The 17,871-nt window shown below is 38.4% G+C and overlaps 1 protein-coding gene across 1 annotated transcript in view; it reads right to left on the reverse strand.

Moving 5' to 3' along the window:
* Positions 1 to 17,871, reverse strand: part of EFCAB5 (EF-hand calcium binding domain 5) — a 115,803-nt gene that overhangs the window by 41,622 nt on the left and 56,310 nt on the right. Inside the window, exons 6-11 of the mRNA XM_032848468.1 lie at positions 11,768 to 11,867; positions 9,561 to 10,385; positions 6,484 to 6,558; positions 6,292 to 6,384; positions 2,387 to 2,601; positions 142 to 298 (exon numbers count right to left, since the gene is read on the reverse strand). Coding sequence (XP_032704359.1) covers positions 142 to 298; positions 2,387 to 2,601; positions 6,292 to 6,384; positions 6,484 to 6,558; positions 9,561 to 10,385; positions 11,768 to 11,867 — 1,465 coding nt within the window. The remainder of the gene's footprint in view (positions 1 to 141; positions 299 to 2,386; positions 2,602 to 6,291; positions 6,385 to 6,483; positions 6,559 to 9,560; positions 10,386 to 11,767; positions 11,868 to 17,871) is intronic.

A 17,871-nucleotide genomic window follows, 5' to 3' on the forward strand; every position in this document is an offset into this window, starting at 1 on the left:
AAAAAGATAGCCATACTAATAGGTGTGAAGTGGTGTCTTGTGGTTTCAGAACCAGAGTTTTAACTGTATATGTCATAGTACTGGAAAATTTGAAGCCAAGTTGTTGCCACAGCTTTAATAAGAAAATCCTTATCTTTTTACCTTTCTTCATAGATTCTTTTTCCATACCCTCCTTGTATGTGTACAAGACTTCATCAACTTCCTTCAGATCCAGGAAGCCTGAGCCATCATTGTCCCACTTCTGAAACACAGCTTCTAGGAGAAGTTCCCGTCGGGCTCTGGAAACATTTTGTCTAGCCTAGAATAGAAACAGGATAACAGCAATGTCCACAACTATGGAAAGAATCTAGATGTCCAACAATAGATGAATGGATAAAGAAGATGTGGTATATATATACAATGGAAAACTGTGCAACCATCAAAAAACCTAAATCTTGCCATTTGCAATGACATGGATGGAACTAGAAGGTATTATGCTGGGCGAAATCAATCAGAGAAAGACAATTATCATATGATCTCTCTGATATGAGGAATTTGAGAGGCAGGGTGAGGGGTTGTGGGAGGTAGAGAGGGAAAAAATGAAACAAGATGGGATAGGGAGGGAGACAAACCATCAGAGACTCTTAATCTCACAGAACAAACAGGGTTGCTGCGCGGTGGGGTGCTAGGGATAGGGTGCCTGCGTTATGGACATTGGGGAGGGTAGGTGCTGTGATGAGTGCTGTGAAATGTGTAAGCCTGATGATTCACAGACCTGTACCCCTGAGGCAAATAATACATTATATGTTAATTAAAAAAAAGAAACAGGATAACAAAGCACAGGACACACTCTCCATCGTGCAAGCCTCCATCCTATGGTTATTCCCTCAAAAGTGCTGCACTATTTCTAAAAACAGCTTTATAAAAAAAAGCTGGGACTAAACATGATAGAATGGGAAATTGAAGCATTTAATTTTTTTTAGAAGATTTTATTTATTTGAGAGAGGAGAGAACGTGAGGAAGGGGGAGAGAGAGAGAGAGAGAGAGAGAGAGCAGGAGGAGCAGCAGAGGGAGAGGAAGAAGCAGACTCCCCCCACCCAACAGGGATCCTGATCCCTGATCGAGCAGGGCTCCATCCCAGGAGCCTGAAATCATAACCTGAGCCAAAGGCAAATGTAAAGCATTTAACTTGAATCCTCTAAATACCGTTTCTCTGTTTCATTCCTAGAACAAAAACACAAAACACAATAAAACAAAAAACAGGCATTCTCTGCATTGGACTAAAGCACATTAACTTAGGAAAGGGGCTACACTCCTTAAGAAACTTTGATTCATTCCTCTCCACTCCCTTGCTGGTCGTTCAGGAATGTGATAAACATACGGCATGCTCTACCTGGCTTCTTGGTGGGATATGCAGGGTGAAGGCAGTGTTCAAACAATGAAAAATGACTATGTTCAAAAATTATTTTTTGTAATTTATAATTTATAATTTAGCATCGATCTAACTTGACATTGATTTTATTTACCTTTCAGATTTTTTACCAGGTTAATTACATCAGTCAGATAGTAACTAAATTATTATCCAGATAGATTTAATTGCTAAACGAAAGCGAATATATAGCATTTGGTTAAATGGGGGAATTGCAACTGAGGAGGCAAAAGGGATATGAACTCTAGAATTAGGTTGAGAAGACTCGTAAGGCTGCTGAGATGAGTGAATATGCCTGGTAATGTAAGCTACATACTTCATAGAAGGGCACATAAGTTGTTTATATCAGCTAATGTGTATGCACCTATCACTCAACTATGTAGTAAGTTCTTAGGGAATATGTATCACCTGGATTCACATGAATAAAAAATACATGTACAAATCACAATTGTACCCCTAGGTATGTGCATTAGTAAATGAATTCACACAGCAGTGTGCATACAAATGCATTTTTTGCATATACACATATCTGCTCCTCAGAATCTGCTCTTCAAGCTTCAGAGGAGGAAAAAGAAAACTGCAATAAAAGATCTCCTGCCACCAGTGATCATGTTATTATTAGGGGAATGAATTCTCTGCAGTGTGATCTCGGAACATTTGACCATAAAATTAAATACTTAATGGCTATGCTCATTGAAATAAAGCAATTAGCTTGATCATAAACTTTTTTTTTTTAAACAAACTTTATTTCTTTTTTATGTAGACTTCACACCCCTTGTGGAGCACAATGCAGGGCTTGAATGCACGACCCTGAGATCAAGACCTGAGTTGAAATCAAGAGTCAGATGCTCAATCAGCTGAGCCACCAACGACCTCTTGGTTATACATTTTTAAAGGACCACATTAGGAGCAACTGAGGTTGAGAGGTTTACTAATAATATGACCCCACCTGTTTTATTGATAAACAATATTACTCACCTGTTCTAAGCCACTTATTTTCTCTTCTTTTGTTTCAACATAGCCTCTCTTAAAAAAGGATGTGAGGGTCTCACTGACACTCAAGGGGGTATCTTCACCAACAAATGTCTCCAGAAGTTGCACAAACTGGAGCAGATTTAAGGAAACTCCATTGAAAGCACTTCTACCTTTTATGTCCTTGTAAGACTGAATACTTCTGATAATTGAGTGTAGGTCTGTAAAGCAGGAAACATACACGAAACAGTAAAGTGGACAATTTCTTAAAGCTTAGAGGAAAATACACAAATACTTATTGTAATAAACACTGCTACTCTTTTCCTGTCAGAAACCCATGCTCCCTTCATTAGGAAAACATCTTTTCTCCACTGTCAGCTTATATTTTTATTTTCATTTCACAGGTATCAATAGTTCATTTTTATTGCTGAGTAATATTCCATTTATAAATATATCACAGTTTTTTATTTATTCTCGTACTGATAGATACCTGGAATGTTTCCAGAAAGTTCAGGCTATTATGGATATACCTGGTTTACATATTCTTACATATGTTTTGTTGTTGTCATTGTAAACATGCTTTTAACTCTATTGGATAAATAACTGGGGTTGGAAATTCTGGATCATGGGTAAATATGTGTTTGGTTTTACAATAAACACACAGATATTTTCTGAAGTAACTGTAACATTTTAAACTCCCACCAACAATTCTGAAAACTTCCAGTTTCTCCACAATCTTGCCAAGAGTCAGTGTTGTCAGTCTTTTTCATTTTAGCCATTCGGGTCATATGTAGTGGTTTCTCATCATAATGTTAGTCTGTTTTTCATGATGACTAATGACATTGCACACTTCTTCATGTGTTCATTGCTCATTCTTGTATGTTTTATTTGTGAAGCATCTATTAACATGTTCTACTAATTTATACTATGTTGTTTTTATTTTTATTTTTGAGTTGTTGAAGATCTTAATATTTTCTGGATAGCAGTCCTTTGTCAGGTACAAATTTTACAAATAGTCCAAGTATTTTTTCCATATCTTTGGTTTATATACATACTTCTTTAATGACATGTTTTAATAAACAAAAGTTTTATTTGATGACATCTAGTTTGTCATCTTATTCTTTAGGTATTGTTTTTTTTTTTTATGTTTCAAGTTTCTATTTAAATTCCAGTTAGTTAAGATAAAGTGTGATAATAGTTTCAGGTGTACAATATAGTGATTCAGTACTTCCATACATCACCCTGTGCTCACCACAAGTGCCCTCTTTAACCCCCATCACCTTTTAACCACCCCATCTCTGCTCTGTTAACCATCAGTTTGTTCTCTATAATTTAGAGTCTGTTCCTCTCTCTCTTTCTCATTTCTTCTCCTTTATTTTGTTTCTTGAATTCCACATATGAGTGAAATCATATATTAGTCTTTTTCTGACTTACTTCACTTAGCATAATATATATTAGCTCCATTCACTTTGTTGCAAAGGACAGGATCTCATCCTTTTTTATGATGGAGTAATATTCCGTGATATATATTTTATATATCTTTGTAATATATATCTTTTTTATGTAATACATTATATGTAATGAATCTTATATGTAATATTATATATTATATGTATATATTATATGTAATATATATTATATGTAATTATGTGTGCATGTATATATTACAACCTCTTTTCTTTTTTTTTTAAGATTTTATTTATTTATTTGACAGACATAGATCACAAGTAGGCAGAGAAAGGCAGGCAGAGAGAGAGGAGGGGAAGCAGGCTCCCCAATGAGCAGAAAGCCCGATGTGGGGCTCGATCCCAGGAGCCTGGGATCATGACCTGAGCCGAAGGCAGTGGCTTTAACCCACTGAACCACCCAGATGCCCCCTCTTTTCCTTCTTTTAAAGAGACCTTATTTATTTGGGAGAGAGCGGGAACTCAAGTTGGGGGAGGGGCAGTGGGCGAGGCAGAGACAGGCAGACTCCCCGCTGAGCAGGGGGCCAGACTTAAACCGACTGATACACCCAGGCACCCCTACACTACACCCAGATACCTTACACCCCTACACTACATTTTCCTTATCGATTCATCAGTCGATGGACATTTGGGCTGTCCCCATAATTTGGCTATTGTTGTTAATGTTGCTATAAACATCGAGATGCATGTATCCCTTTGAATTAGTATTTTTGAATTCTTTGAGTAAATACCCAGTAGTGCAGTTGCCAGATGGTAGGGTAGTTCTATTTTTAACTCTTTGAGGAGCCTCCATACTGTTCTCCACAGTGGCTGTACCAGTTTGCATTCCCACCAACAGTGTAAGAAGGTTCCCCTTTCCCTGTATCCTCACCAACACCTGGTATGTCCTGTGTTGTTAATTGTAGCCATTCTGACAGGTGTGTCATGGTATTTCACTGTAGTTTTGATTTGTATTTCCCTGATGAGGAGTGACGTTGAGCATCTTTTCCTGTCTCTGTTAGCCATCTGTATGTCTTCTTTGGAGAAATGTCTATTTATGTCTTCTGCCCATTTCTTAACTGGGTTATTTACAGAAGGTGGGTAGCGAGTTTGATAAGTTCCTTATAGATTTAGATGAATCCGGTGGCACTGAGCATCCCCCACCTTTGCTACAAGACCATGTGATATAGGTCTGGCCAGTGATTTCCGCAGGACAGCAGTGTAATCTCCTATATGTAGTGAGAATGAGCCCCAGAACTTTTGGGGGAACTACTGGGGACCAATCACTCTTTTAGTATTCTGATTCCTGAACATAGGATATAGACTTAGCGACACCCTTATGGACATCTCTACCACAACATGGAGAAAATGACCTGAAACTGAAAGTTACATAGAGAGGTACAGGGCTGAGAGGCAGAGACAGTGTCTCATTGCTATTATTGAGCCCTTGTATTCATTTGTGCCTGAAGCCAGCTGTGGTCTGGATTTGACAGTTAAATAAATCTATAGATACTACTGCAACATCTCCCCCAAAGGGTATTGACTAATATATTTATCTCGAAGCTCAATCTTATAATTCAAAGCATATTTCACAAAATATCAGCCCAGAGACTTATGTTTGATTTATTCACCTATTCAATCATTCATGCCCTCATGCCTTCCATATGAGATCTGACTTGATCTAAAAATAATCACACATGCAGTTTTTCAAAATGGTAAAGCAAAACTGAAATAAAGACGTAAGACCAAGAGAAGAAGAACATGAACTAGCAGGCTACAGGAGCTTGACCAATGCTGTGCAGTTTTACCAAAATATTTTGAGGATAGAAAGTTTGTTATCTGACCAAGGCTTAAATGAGAAAAAAATTTGCAGATAGGAAGAAAATAATCCTAATATAAATAGTTCTACTTCTTGTTGATGAAAGGTAAAATGATAAAAGAACATTGCAGTAAAATATGAGCTCTTGTTGTAACAATCATTGTTAAATACATGGTTTTTCTCAGAGCTAAAAGCTACTCTTTGCTCTCTCTGTTAAGTCAGTCTTTCTTTATAAGTCTTCAAAAACGAGATAGATTCAAACCAGTCTCACATATTGAGTTATGAAACTACCAGGGAGAGGAATCGCTGGAATGATTTCTATTGAGTTCTAATATCTGAGACCTGATTCTCTTTGTGTACCTGGATCATAGCTTCAAAAGAGTTATAGGGCCATGTGACGGCAAAAACAAATTGTATCCTAATGCATACATTTTAAAGCAGAAAAGCACATGCCTACAGGTACACTACCACCAAAAACATTCATCTTGTACATGTTTAGATCCATCAGCTCAGGGATAAAATAATGCAAAGATCACCCTGCCATTGTGTCTTAGCTAAGTTCAGTCTTGATCATGGGGCACCACAGTAAATTAAATTCATCAGTTGGACTGCCGTCTAGTTTTCCTAGTTTGGTTGCTAACCCGTACCTGTGAACCTGGAGTCACTGAGGAGTAAGTGTGCCTGTTCCTCATCTTCACATTTGATATTATTCATCTTCCAGTTACAAGTCGAAAGTTCACCTACAAAATATACATTCCATAACATAGACAATTTAATTTCACTTTCATAATGTCTTTGTTCTAGAGTATAAATGAAAGGGGGATTAAATGAGGAGTCACCTGACCATGACTTTCCTTCTATTTCTTGGGATTTATGACAGGATGGATCTTTCTGATTTTCCTTTTTTGTAGTTTCTAAAAGGTACAAAAGAAAGTGGCTATAATGAACTGGAATTTAAATAAAAACTTGAAAGAAAAAAAGAAAACGGCTATAAATTGGATATTATATATTCTATGATACAGTCCTAAATTAATGAACGAGAAATATGCCTTGCATACAGAACACCAAAAACATTCTGTCAGGTTATTTCCCATCTATGTTACGTCACATTCAACCACAAAGATATCACTTAATAACTTTACTTGTTGAGAGCAGCTCTACGATGAAAGCTATTTGTTGTACACAAATATGACCACTCAGCATGAGGGCTACATTTCCTAAACTCTGTCACAGCTAGATGTCACCAAATGCCTAAATTCTGACCAATGTGATGTGTGGGCAAGTGATGTAATGCCTATCTCTTCTCCTTCCTCCTTACCCTCTTTTTTTTTTTTAAGATTTTATTTCTTTATTTAACAGAGAGAGAGAGAGAGCGAGCACAAGTAGGCAGAGCAGCAGGCAAAGGAAGAGGGAGAAGCAGACTCCCCTGCTGAGCAACGAGCTCAATGCGGGGTTCGATCCCAGGACCATGAGATCATGACCTGAGCCGAAGGTAGATGCTTAAGTGACTGAGCCACTCAGGTGCCCCTTCTCCTTACCTTCTGCTCTGAATCTGGATGTGGTAGTGAGCCATCCAGGACTATGTGGTTAGAGGAGACACAAGATAGAACTTGAGCCTCTGCTGATTTCAGGGGACTGAGCTATCATATTAGTTTTAACTTTCTTATATCAGAAGGAAAGAAACTCCTACGTTGTTTAGACATTTCTATTTTGTTTTGGTTTTATTTTTTTAGACACTGTCATTTTGTTTGTTTGCTTGTTTTAAAGATTTTTTTTATTTATTGGAGAGAGGGAGAGGGAGAGAGAGCCCATGAGCGGGGGGTAGAGGCCTAGGGAGAGGGAGAAGCAGACTCCCCACTGAGCTGGCAGCCTGGGGTGGGACTCAATCCCAGTACCTGGAGATCATGACCTGAGCCGAAGGCAGAGGCTTAACCATCTGAGCCACCCAGGCATCCCTAGACACTGTCATTTTGGATCACTGTTACACTTAACAAAATTAAGTCCTTAACTAATAATATCTGATTGAATAGAATGTCACAATTTTTCTAAGTAGTATGTAAGGAGAGCCAAAAATTAACAGCCCAATTTTATGAAGAACCAAACATAATGCTGAAAAACGAGATGTTTCCAATTAGTTACTGATAATGTAGAATCTAGAACATAGGTTACTCATGACTTAGGAGTTTTGAATAAGGATTTTCTTTGGGACTGTGGGACTTTAAAATTAAAAAGCAGATAAAGCTTCTGGAATGTTGCAATGGCATGATTGACAGGGTTTGGGGGCTATGTCTTTCCTGTACATGTAAACTCTTTCGGAACAGCTGAGGTTAGAGGATGAGCAGGAGTTGGGTTTTGAGCCACAGAGTTTCAGATACCCTCCACACACGCCTCTGCCCTATTTCACTACACATTCTTTTCTGCGAAACACATTCAGTGGTTGAGTGTTAAGTACTGTGGTTGAAAGAAAGGACCTGATCGCCACCATCCACCCTCCTTCTCTCTCCGTGTGACTCTCACAACAGCAGGGGCCATAGGCAGGAAGGTTGTCTCTGGTTCCTCTCACCGGGGAAATTAGTTGGTGACCTGGTGGACTTCTTACAGCCTGGTTTCTCTGATAAAATAAAGTTGCTATAGGCACCTCCCCCCCCCAATTAAGTTAAACTAAATTAAAGACATTTATGCTTAACTGAAGTCTTAAGTGGTATTGAGACTGGCTCTCTAAGAAGTTAGAATTTTTCAACAAAAAGGCATACATTGGCATAGGCCATTCAAAGGAAAAGTCTTCTGCAGAATAAATATTTGAAATGCAGGAGTTTTCTGTCTTAAATATAACTTTCAGAAACTTCTCTAGAACATACATCTTAAATAACTGAAAAATGCAAGATCCATTTTATAGTTGAAGTTAAAGACATTTTAAAAAGCTGCTTCTAGGGCGCCTGGGTGGCTCAGTGGGTTAAGCCGCTGCCTTCGGCTCAGGTCATGATCTCAGGGTCCTGGGATCGAGTCCCACATCGGGCTCTCTGCTCAGCAGGGAGCCTGCTTCCCTCTCTCTCTCTGCCTGCTTCTCTGTCTACTTGTGATCTCTCTCTGTTAAATAAATAAATAAAATCTTAAAAAAAAAAAGCGGCTTCTAGGGGTGCCTGGATGGCTCAGTGAGTTAAGCTTCTGTCTTCAGCCTAGGTCATGATCTCAGGGTCCTGGGATTGAGCCCCACATCAGGCTCTCTGTTCAGCAGGGAGCCTCCTCCCCGCCCCCCACCGCCCCCCGCCGCCTGCTTCTCTGCCTACTGGTGACCTCTCTATCAAATAAACAAATAAAATCTTAAAAAAAAAAAGTGGCTCTAATATGAGACACCATACTTAAAATGAAAGGGCTTCTGGGGCCCCCAGGTGGCTCAGTCAGTTGAGAGACTGATTCTTGTTTTTGGCTCAAGTCATGATCTCAGGGTCCTGGGATTGGGCCCTGCATCAGGCTCTGTGCTCAGCACAGAGTTTGCTTGTCCCTGTCCCTCTGTTCCTCTTCCTGCCTTCTCTCTGTCTCTCTCTCAAATAAATAAATAGATAAAGTCTTAAAAAAAAAAAAAACAAAACAAAACCGAAAACCAAAACCGATAGGGCTTCTACTGCCTTTTCGGGAGTCTAGTGAAATTTTTTATATGTAACATCACCAGATGGCTTCCTTCTGAATGGGCTTCCTGTGCAAAAGGAATTCTAGTTAATTGACAATAGAAACATTCTGGTTTGCATTTAATTGATTGTTCAAGGCCTAGACGCATGTTGCAGGGCAACATATTTAAGGTCTGTATGATCTGGTATGCCAGAAAAGATCCTAACCGAAATGAGTATTTTCTGAAAAGACTTCTAACAATCACTCCACAAAACATGGAGCTAATGTCATAGGTGAACTGAGTTACTACCTGACAGACGATGTCTTCTTCTTGATGTCGGGACTTCCTCTTGCAGTTCAGGATTCACAAACAGTCCTTCATATATTTTCCCCTGAGTCCTCTCTTTCTGTGGGGAGATTTTAGTGTGCTCATAGGAAGTAGTCTCCCTAGATATATTACTTTCTCTGAAGGTACTCCCTCCTTCTGATTGTGAAGCTGAACCCTGTTGTCTTTCTGGAATTCCCCCTCTGGGTGGTTCTTGTTCTGCCGTTGACCCTTTGTGCGATCCTTGCCCTGCTACTGACTCTCTGTGTGATCCTGGTTCTGAGGTTAACCCTTCCTCTTGCCCTTGTGCTGATACTGATTCTCTGTGGAGTCCTCGTTCTGTAGCTGACTCCATGTTGACTCCTTGTTCTGACACGCGTTCTGGTGGCCCTTGTTCTATTACTGAGTCATCATGTGGTCTTTGTTCTATTATTAACTCTCTACTTGATCCTTGTTCTGGAGTTGACCCTGTATGGGTTTCTTGTTCTGTTACTGATTTTCTGTGCAGTCCTTTTTCTCTACTTGACTCTCCGTCTTGTTCTCGTCCTTCCATTGAAATTCTGCTTGGTTCTTGTTCTGCAGCCGTCCTTCTCTGCTCTTCTGGCGGTGTTGACTCACTGGGTTCATCATGTTTCTGTTGATCTTCTGGAGTTTCGAATGATTTTCTTTGCATTTTGCTGGCATGGTTTTCAGAAAGTAATGCATTCACCTCTAAGAGAACTTTGTCCAAGTCTTCATAAATATGTTTCTGATTATCCATGTCTCCCCAGAACTCAGACAAATCTATCTCTTCAAATTCAATGAATGGCCCTAATGCAGAAAAAAAAATTTTTTCCTTAAATAATCGATGTTAGAATAAAGGATCAGAACTAGTAAATTAATGCAAAACAGCGTTGATCATCATAACTGTAACATGGGCCTATGGATTTAAATAAATAACAGTTACCTTTCCCTACAACACAATAAAAGCAAAAAGATATTCTAGGCAACATAAAAGATGCTCACTACTGTAAGTTAGAAATTATCCCTTCCTAAAAGGTGTGGCTTTGGAAATAAGCATGATTCTTCCTTTCCTAGTTGGAGAGTTGCTTAGACTGCCAAAACAGTAGAATTTAACCACTACTTTTGGTCCTCCAACAATAAGCCTAGTATAGGGATGAGGAAGAGGACACATGTCTTCCACCTCAAATACTTTTTTCAGTATCTACAGTATCAAAATAAAAGCAAGTCTCTGTCACTCACTGGGCTATGCTTTCCTGATATTCACCCCCCCCTTATTCTCTCCCTTTCTTTCTTCTTTATTCCTCAATTCTTTTCCTCCCAACTTATGTGAACACCTGTTTCAGAATTCTAGGGAAAGACTGGATGGCATTCACCAGAATCCACTCAAACAATAAAACAACAACAAAAACAAAGCAATTCTGGTGTCCAGGACTACTCTATATCACCCCCAGATTTTTAAGTATCCAACTATTTTCACAGAGAACTAAAATATTGACATTTTTTTGAAAACCCATCCATTCAAAGACTTTCTCTTCAAAACATAAAAATGGGGCACCTGGTGGCTCAGTTGTTTAAACATCTGGCTCTTGATTTTGGCTCAGCTCATAATCTCAGAGTTTTGAGATCAAGTGCCACATTAGGCTCTGTGCTGGATATGGAGCCTGCTTAAGATTTTCTCTCTCCCCCTCTCCCGTTGCCCCTCCCCACTTCCTCCCTCTCAAAAGAAAAAAATAAATAAAAATAAAAACAAAACCCATAATCCTACTTGTTTGGGTAGTAATGTAAAAAAGATTCTTTACTGTGTAATTTCAGTAAAGCCAGACAAGTAAAAATGCTTGGGAAAAGGAAACATTTTTCTCAGAAATTTTAGAATTCTGAGTTGGACATTAAAACTGGACTTACCATTATCAACTTAATTTCCAAAACATTCAGATTGCCACTCGAGCACCTCTTCATTTGAATGAACTTAAAATTGAGTTCTAACTTGACCACTTTTAGTATAGGACTATAGAGAAAAAGACATCTAGTTGTGATGAAGAGTGAATCTTGTGGGGAATGAACAGTTAGATTAGCTATCATGATCTAAGGGAGATGTCCTGTGAAGGGATTCCATGGGAATACAATGACTTTTATCAGATGAGTATACTATGTCATTCTAGCTTGAGCATCTCCTTCTGAATGGCACTTACATTGTCTTGGGTTTCGCAGCAAACTTCTAAGCGTTTTTGAACTTTGGTCATAGAATGTTTCCAGCAAGACCAATGTCCTCTGCCGATCCAAAAACCCTACCTAAGCAGAAAGTTAGCAGTTAGTTGATACAGGAGATTAGAGATTTTTATGTAAATGAATACGGTTTAGTGAAGCTTTTATCATCGCCACCGGTACCATCATTATGTAAATAAAAGATACAGAGTCAAAAATCAGGAGAGCTATATCTTGCCTTTAGGCTTATTCTCTACTTCCCCATCCTGTGACATGTGTAAATGCCCTGCACTTAATAGATGCTTAACAATAGTCACTGACTTAATTGCTAAAGCCAATGTATAATGCTCAGTTCTTATCCAATTAGACCTGAGTACGGCACTTAACCACTCCTAACTTGTTCTTTTTTGCATCATTTCTGAGAAACATTTTAACTACAGAAAAATAGAGAAAATGATAAAACTAACACTTGTGTTCCCAACACCCAGAGATGATGATTGTTACTATTTTGGGTATGTACTTTAAAAACATTTAATTGATATCATAGTACAATATGTACTTCTTAAAGTTCCTTTTGTTTACTCAACATTGAGATCAACTCATATATGTGAAGAGATATATTTTGTTCCTTTTTTGCTGCTTGTTCTGTAATTAAAAATTTTTTTTTTTAGATTTATTTATTTATTTGAGAGGGAGGAGCAAAGGGAGAGGGAGAGAATCCTCAAACAGACTCCCTGCCCAGTATGCAGCATTGTCCTAGGACCCTGAGATCATGACCTGAGTGGAAATCAAGAGTTGTCTGCTTCACCATCTGAGCCACCCAGGTACCCTCAAAACACTGTAATTTTTTTCTAATTTTTTAATAAACATATAATATATTATTAGTCCCAGGGGTACAGGTCTGTGAATCGCCAGGTTTACACACTTCACAGCACTCACCATAGCACTTACCCTCCCCAATGTCCATAAAAAACACTGTAAACTTTTTAAAAGTTCCTTTATTGATGGGCATTTAGATTATTTCCAGTGTTTAGATACTAAAATAATGCTGCAGTGGATATACTTATACACATTCCTTGAATACATGTATGAACATTTCTGTGGTTAAGTAATTAAAAGTGTTCATTTTTATCATGTTCAGTTAGCCGGCATATAGGATATCATTTATTTGTCAGAGATAGAGAGAGAAAGGGAGAGCACAAGCAGAGGGAGCAGCAGGCAGCGGGAGAAGCAGGGTCCCAGCTGAGCAGGGAGTCTGATGCGGGACTCAATCCCAGGACTCCAGGAACATGACCTGAGCCGAAGGCAGATGCCCAACCAACTGAGCCACACAGGCACCCTTACTATGAACATTTTCAGTTTTAGTAGTTATTGCCAAATTGTTCCACAAAATACCTATACTTCTCACCATTATTGAATGAGAATATCATTTCTCCATATCATGCCAATACTTGATACTATTACAGTTCATGATTTTTTCCAATCTGATAGGTTAAAAATAGTATCTAGTTATTTTAACTTGCATTTCCCTGATAATTAGTGAGATTAAATATATTTTCATATATTTACTGTGTATTTATGTTTCCTCATCTATGGAAGGCTTTTTTTAATGTCCTTTTCCTTTCTTCTGTTGTGGAAAGTTGTCTATTTCTTATCAATTTGTAAATATTTTTGAGAGAGAGAGCATGAGAGGAGAGAGGTCAGTGGGAGAAGCAGACTCCCTGCCCAGCAGGGAGCCTGACGTGGGACTCCATCCCAGGACTCCAGGATCATGACCTGAGCCAAAGGCAGTCGCGTAACCAACTGAGCCACCCAGGTGCTCCAATTTGTAAATTTTTGATAATGATCATTCTGTTATCTATATAGCAAATACTCTTTCCAAGTTTAATCTCTTCTTTTTTCATTTAACTTTTGGTGAGTTTAACTAGATCAATGTTTTTAATTTTGAAGTAGCCAAATATATCGATTATTTCTTGAATGGTTTATGCTTACTAGAGGTATTCTCTAAGAAATATTACCTATACCAAGGTCAAAAGTCATCCTCTATACTCTATATGTGTTCTAAAACTTTTATAATTTTGTTTTCCACATTCAGGTCTTTGATTAGATAGGACATATTTTTGCACATTATTGAGGCTCTAACCTAATTTTAATTTTTTCCCAATTGTCCCAACTTAGCATTTATTGATTAGTCTCTTATCACTGAATTATTTGCTACCTGTGCTATGCACTAAATCCTCACATACTCATAAATCTGATGCCAGGCCAAATATTGTTAATATAACTTTATTTCTAAAAAAAGAGGGAAATTGGGGCACCTGGGTGGCTCAGTTGGTTAAGCATCTAAGTCTTGATTTCAGCTCAGGTCATGATCTCAGGGTCATGGGATTAAATCCCATGACTGGCTCCATGCTCAGTGGATTTTCTCCCTCTTCCTCTGCTTATTTTCTCTAAATAAATAAACCATTAAAAAAAAAAACAAGGGAAATCCTTCTCAACTTGTTCTTCTTATAATTGTTTTTGCTATATTTGGACCTTCATTTCCATAGAGGTTTTAAAAAGGAAATCTTTTGAAAAAATGCAACATACATTCAAAAAAGTATGCAGATAATAAGCAAATGGTTTTTGTCACAGTATAATCACACGCGGGAGCTGTTTCTCAAAGGAGAATAGTCAACATTAGTAGAGAGCATGATTTTGTTCTAAAAGTCAAGGAATCTACCCTGTAATTCTTCTACTGCAACTTGCCATAACATTTTAATTTGCCCCATACTCTTCAAATACCGTCAGATCGTCTTGGTAATAAGGTACAAGGCAAAGAAGAGTTTTTGCAGCCTACAAAGTCTACAAAGACTTTTCTTGCTCTGGGACTTAACTCTTGCAACTGACAGCTCAATTAATGTGTAAGAGCAGCACATGAGAGTAAAGTTGTTCCTAAAATAGGTCCAATAAGGTCCAATAAGCATTGTGCCTCTTGGTGACATGTGGCACATTTGCCTCGTATTTTGAGATATTCTGTTATGCTTCAGACTACTAGACTGCTAAAACTTTTACCAAGATGGTAAGCCTTGATACTACATGGCTTTTATCTTTCCCTTGGACACATATGGGTTGTACCAAGGCATCTAAAGCTTCTTCATGCTCAGCAGGTCCAATCACCATGATGGAAATCATTGAGGTAGTAGATCTGATGTTCTGTGGGATGTCTGCATAGTAGATTATAATAGAAAGAAAGAGGGCTGCCTTAGTGCTATGGTGAGGCATAAAAGTATAGTGCTGACAGGTGAAGTCAGACTTCTGTCTGTCCTTGTAAAGTGCTCTGGAGAAAATAGTATTTGAGGAAAATCCAATAGTTGTGAATGAGGGGGCTGTGTCAATGTGGTTCAATAAAGGTTCCGCATGGTGAGTAACAACTGCAAATGGAGTCATAGTAACCTACAAACATTTTTTTAAGCTCTACCTTCTGCATAGGCAAAAGAGCAGAATCAGACAAGAATGGATCAGGTACTTTTTCTGAATCCTTCACATCATCCATGTATTTTTATATCTAATTTCTGTGGAATTGTTCTGTTTTTGTTTTATTTATCTATGTATTCATGTATGCTTGTATGTATGTATGTATGTATGTATGTATGTATGTATGTAGTTATATTTTCCGTTCTGGCAGACAGAGAAAGTTCAGGAGTTTCTATTTGGTCCTTCCTACCGTGATAGCCTTCAGCCCCCAATTTGTAAGGATGCTGTTAGTTGCTGACTAGGTCTATTCCAATTACACATTCAGGAACCAGAAATGAACATAGCTAAGGTCACAGATTAATTGGGGACCAAAATACTATTTATCACTTGATATCTATAAATTCTGCTTTTAACCAGTGGTCCACTGGGGCATTTTGAGATTCTAGGGATTAGTATTAACTTGGAGTCAGTGTCTGGTAATCTCAGAAAGTCTGGGATATCTCCCTCCTTCCAATATATTTCACTCTAGTAAATGGCTACAGGTCTTTTGAGGAACACTTGGAGTAAGATCTACTGTATTTGCTTGAGGCAGTCTTGTAGGATTCTTCTTCAAGAGACCCAGCCTCTTACTCTACATCAAAGAATTCTAGGTGTGTAAATTGGCTTAAGTCAGGAAACTGGATAAGAAGCTAAGATTCTCCATTGAAGTGTCTCAACTGTTTCAGGCCCCATAGTTAGAGCTTTTCTATAAAAAAACTCTAGCAACAATTTAGTAGATATCCTATCTATTTAACCTCAATGGAATCATGATCACCACAGAAAATCCATGTGGGTCAAAATTTTCAGATAGTCACTTTAATTCTTGCTGTTCACTGTGGTAATTCTAATTATATATTCAGTAAGTAGGTAAATAACTGTGGTGTGAGTCCTAGACAAAATGAGCCCATTATAATATGGGCTTCGACCTTGGCAGCAAACCAAAATACCATTTATCTATGGTATTGATGAGCACTGATTTTGACCAGTAGACCTTGTTTCTGGCAATTACATACCATGTCTTCTAACACTCTGGAATCCCATAAGAATCCCAAAATTTTAATGGCAGTATCTACTACCATCATCTTCAGCCTACAGAGGACAGCTACCAAAGACACTAATGCTCCCTTCATTGACGTATTTCTCAAGAAAGTGCCATCTGGCCCCTTTGGGAGGATATGGTAAAGGTGCATAATAGGCAGGTTACATAAGAGAAATCAACTTCAGCAACCTTATAAGCCTTTGGATTTCTTCCTCTATAGCATGCCAAGAAGATTCTGGCATCTCAATCTCATTGAATTATTTGGCCTTATTTGGGTCAAAGTTTCAGTTTACCTACCAAGGGAACTGTTAAAACCATTCTCAGATACTAAAAATATTACAGCTAAGTAAATCTTCTAAGTAAAACAGTATTGACAAGTTTGAGCCAATCCAAACTTACATCCATCTTTCTTAGTCTAAAAGTTTTGTACTCAATCCCCACACATATCCTCCAGGTTTTCGTTGTTATAAATGAAAAAACTTGCTATTCTCTTGGAGTACCAACAGTAACTTCTCAGTCCAGATTTGACTTGTCCTGATGGGACATGCTGAGATCTGACTCCAATTTTGGGTCTAAAGGCAATGAATGTTGTACAGGTGGACCTTAAGGAAAATAGACATACCCTGTAAGCTAATTGCCTTAAGTGAAGTTATTATAGAGACTCTAAGTGAAGAAAAGCTAATATTCTCAAATAGGAGAGGGATTGCTTCTGCTGCCAAGGGAGGCTTAGAGAGATTTGTAGCTCAAGTCTTAGCTTCCATCCAATGTAAACATTCTAAGTCTCAGGGTCTCTCTGTTTTTCAAGAGGCATGTTAACTTTCACATAACAGACTTGGCAGCTGTATGAATTCAACTTACATTTTAATCCTGTCACATTAAATTTGTGGGCTGATTTTTCATCCACATCTGTCCTGAATCTACAAGAAATAGATTCCTTCAAAGTCATCATGAAATTTTTCTTGTTTTCTGACTGCAACTTGAGCTGAGAATGTAAAGTCCTGAGCTTGTTTTTTACTTTCTACAACCTCTCCAATGCAGTGAAATGAAGTCCATTCACTGAGAGCCCTTATAGTCAACAGTTACTGTGATTATGGTTAAATGCAGCAGCCACTTGTTCCCTTAAAGCCCTTCCTTCAAAAGTCACTCCATCCTAAACAACCACAGAGATAATTTTAAAAACTTTTCACTGAGGAATAATAGATATGTAATAAGGTGGGGGCATTTGGATGGCTCAGTTGGTTTAGCATCTGACTCTTGATCTCAGCTCAGACCTTTGATCTCAGGCTCTGTGCTGGGCTCCATCCTGGGCATGGAACATTATTTATTTTTTAAAAATTTTTTAGATTTTATTTATTTGACAAAGAGAAAGAGAATACAAGCTGGTGGAGCAGGAGGCAGAGGGCAAGAGAAAGCAGGCTCCCCACAGAGCAGGGAGCCTGATGGGGGGCTCAATTTTAGGACCCTGGGATCATGACCTGAGCCAAAGGCAGCTGCTTAACTGACTGAGCCATCCAGGTGCCCGTGGAGTATACTTTTATTTATTTATTTATTTATTTA

Source organism: Lontra canadensis, unplaced genomic scaffold, assembly GCF_010015895.1.
Source record: "Lontra canadensis isolate GAN:19392208 unplaced genomic scaffold, GSC_riverotter_1.0 scaffold204, whole genome shotgun sequence".
Classification (NCBI taxonomy): Eukaryota; Metazoa; Chordata; class Mammalia; order Carnivora; family Mustelidae; genus Lontra; species Lontra canadensis.